Source organism: Helianthus annuus, chromosome 7 (assembly GCF_002127325.2).
Source record: "Helianthus annuus cultivar XRQ/B chromosome 7, HanXRQr2.0-SUNRISE, whole genome shotgun sequence".
In the NCBI taxonomy this organism is placed as follows: Eukaryota; Viridiplantae; Streptophyta; class Magnoliopsida; order Asterales; family Asteraceae; genus Helianthus; species Helianthus annuus.
Genome location: NC_035439.2, coordinates 130,536,473 through 130,539,793, shown reverse-complemented (window position 1 = coordinate 130,539,793; position 3,321 = coordinate 130,536,473). Strand labels below are relative to the sequence as shown.

General features: G+C 35.2%; 1 protein-coding gene across 1 annotated transcript; it reads left to right on the top strand.

Annotated features, from left to right (window-relative positions):
• LOC110868548 lies at nt 1–2,961 on the top strand. Its single transcript, XM_022117742.2, has 4 exons — nt 1–189; nt 896–987; nt 1,085–1,203; nt 2,637–2,961. Exons 2-4 carry the CDS (start codon nt 900–902, stop codon nt 2,748–2,750), a joined length of 321 nt encoding a protein of 106 aa, XP_021973434.1. The 5' UTR covers nt 1–189; nt 896–899; the 3' UTR covers nt 2,751–2,961.
• Nucleotides 2,962–3,321: the final 360 nt, after the last annotated feature.

The following is a 3,321-nucleotide window of genomic DNA, read 5'->3' as shown; positions in this document are numbered from 1 at the left end:
GCTAGTAAAAATAAAAGCCCATAATCTTTCTGGTAAGAAGTACAAGTGAAGCCCATACAGCATCCTTTCAATCTCTCCAAACAAATTAACCGGTGTTCTCCGGCACGGTGGCCGGCGGCGGCTACAAGAAGTATCGATCTGAATTCTGAACATCGATTACTTGTTTTAATTACTCACAGCAAACATCAGGTCAGATCTATGTAACTTTTTTGTTGGGTTGTAACTTGTAATTGATGAGATTTAATGTATACTTGACGAATTCATTAAGGATATATTCTGGGTTTCTTTCTTTTCGGTTACAGTTTTGTTCTTTTTCAAGTAATTGTTACAATTTATGTTGAATTTATGCTGAAAAGTGTTTGTGATTAGTAGTGCCCGTAAGGTGTTTGTTGAAATGCCCAAGTGAGTTTTGATCCTAAATTAGATCATTCATGAACTACAACAATCTTTAGCACAAATGCAAGATCAAGAGATATTATTATTTAGCACAGTACTACAACCTTATGTACAGATTGCTAGTACAGATTAATAAGTTAAGGGACCTTTAGGAAGTATAAAGTAATTTACTGCTATAACTGGTAGTGTTAAAGCTTTGAGGGTGTTTGTTTTGCATCAAAGTGACAAATACAGTAGGTTGAATACGCCTCTTTTCACCGGTAAAATGGTTGTTTATCTCGAAGAGTCGAAGTGACAGTTAAGGTGGTTGAAAATCTATTCCACTCGTTTAATATAAGAGCGAAAAAGATCTGTTTATATCCGAGCGAATGATATATTAATGGTTTACAAGACATCTAAACCATAAAGATAAAAAGATATCCTGAAGAAACATAACAACAACTAGGACATGCATTTTGCTGATACGTACTAACGTACATATATTTTCGATTACTTACAGAAGTATGAGCATGGAGAAGGAAGAACCAGTACTTTTACCTAAACGAAAAGTATCGTGCACTGTCTGCTTTAATGCTCTCTGGTTCTGCTATTGTAAGTTTTAGCGCTCGAATTTTCCGATCTTCTGTATGCATGTTTGTGTGTTTATAACTTTATATAGTATGTAAACGTAACTGCATTATCATTGCAGCTCCAGTACATCAAATGCAACAATACTATAGGCTCGGATCCCTTGATAATTGCTCTGGAAAGTGGGGTGCTCTTGTTGATTGTTTAAAACTCAAAACAAAAAGTTCTCAAGAAGTCTCGGTAATATTTTTTGTGTACTTACAAAGATATATATACATTGAATGGCCTACACACATTTGTAAATTGGTCAGATTTGGTCAAAGTTAGGGTTTGTAGGAAGGGATGAAGAAATTATTAAAGGTTTACTTGATAAACATGTTGATACGCAAAACTAATGAGTAGGTCTGTAAACGAACCGAACATTCATGAACTGTTCGTGAACTTGTTCGGCGGGGAGTTCATTTATTTAATAAGCGAACGAACATCAACACAACTTTTTGTTCATTTAATTAAACGAATGAACAGGAACACACATTTTGTTCGTTCATTTGTGGTCATTTATGTTCGTTGATTTACATTTTTTATGTTTGTTCGTTAATGTTCGTTTCAATTCAAATGCATAAGTAGTTATATTTATATAAATATTAAACATAAAAGGAACTTCCTAACTACTTATATAAATCTAACTAATTGGTAATTGGGCTTTCTAATGAAATTTATCGTAATTAATCACTAATTTATATAAAAAAATTACTTTATGTTCGTTTATGTGTAGTAAATTATGTTCATTTGTGTTGTTTATTGTTTGTTAAATTATGTTCATTTAAGTTTGTTTGTTCCTGTTCGTTTACATTCGTGAACTGTTCGTTTAGGTTTTAAACGAACGAACATGAACATGCCTATTTTCTTAATGGGCAAACATGAACAAACAAATGTGTTCGATTATATGTTCGTGTTCGGCATGTTCGCTCGGTTCAATTTACAGGTCCACTAATGAGAGATGCTCATCTTTTGATTGTAAATAAACTTATTTGGTTCATTGGTTGTACATAACATGATGTGCATGCCTCGCTCGGTTTTTTGACCTAAACGCCTCGGAGAACGTAGGGCTTTTATAAACCAAGGTGTTAGGAATCAACAATCCGGCACATGAACTAAGTTGTTTGATGTCAGTGTTGTAAGAATCGCTAGGTGCTAGTCAGTCGGTGAGGTACGACTAGCGATTAATCGGGATTAATAGGGATTAATCGGATCGGGATTTTTATATGCAATTTTTAGTTATATATATACACACACATTTTTATATGTAGCTTTTTAAAGTAGACATGTTTTAACCCCTGACCATTTTTTAAGTAATTGACGGGAATTTATAAGGTTTGGTCGAAATTTGAATGAGATCTGGCCAAAAATTGGCCAGAATAGGACCGCCATTGACCGCCTAGTGATTAATCGGAGACTAGTCGGGATTTTTACAACTATGATTGATGTCATTAAATCTTGGAACACCTGTGACAGATGATTGTTATCTTCGTTTTCATAGCTGTTTTTTTTTTTTTTTTGCTTTCAAATTTATACGATTATCGAAACTCTCTTTAAACTATGGTATTTCTTATATCATTTGTTGGATCAAATTAGAAGTTTTGAGACTAACAATATGTAACTAATAACCGCAGGAAATTCTTGAAACCCGAGAGAAAGAGAAGACACACATTTGGTCTTTTAGAACACCGGAGGAGGCTGCGTCTCATTGGAACAAACTGTTTGGACATTTAGATAATGATAAATGAGATGTCATAACACTTGCACCTCATCACTGGCGTTTAATTTCGTATCAGAACTCGTTATAGGAATGAATTAAGGAAGAGAGATGACTTGCCAGTTATCTCGAATAAGAAATTTGTAGCCATATTTTTGCTAACAGAGTGATTTTATTTTACATATGTTATTTATTAGATAAACTTTAAATGCTGATAAAATTTGTAGCAATATTTTTGCTAACAGAGTTCGGGTTCTTCTATTCTCTATTTCAGTGTTCGGGTTCTGGTCTGGTTCAGACTCGTTTTGGACCGATAATCACCCTTACTTATACGATTCTCTACTTAAAATGTGTGACTTTGCGAGCATTAAAAGCGATGAGTCTGGACCATAAGATTGGAGGGTATGGAGAGCCTCATCCCCAAGGGGATGGGCCGCCACGTCACCGCCACGTAAGCGGGGCCTAAAGGGGATGGACCTAGGGGGTGGATGATGAACCCCTTTATATATATATATATATATATATATATATAGCCGTGTGTGTGTGTGAGGAGAGAGAACACAGGCCCGTCGAGCACGTTGTTGGGGAGCTGGAGTCGCCAG

Excerpts from the sequence above, each read along its gene's own strand:
- LOC110868548 (XM_022117742.2), top strand. The coding sequence starts at position 900 with ATGAGCATGGAGAAGGAAGAACCAGTACTTTTACCTAAACGAAAAGTA. Across the intron at positions 988-1,084 it reads TGCTCTCTGGTTCTGCTATT|CTCCAGTACATCAAATGCAA; the intron begins GTAAGTTTTAGC and ends TTATCATTGCAG. Across the intron at positions 1,204-2,636 it reads AAAGTTCTCAAGAAGTCTCG|GAAATTCTTGAAACCCGAGA; the intron begins GTAATATTTTTT and ends TAATAACCGCAG.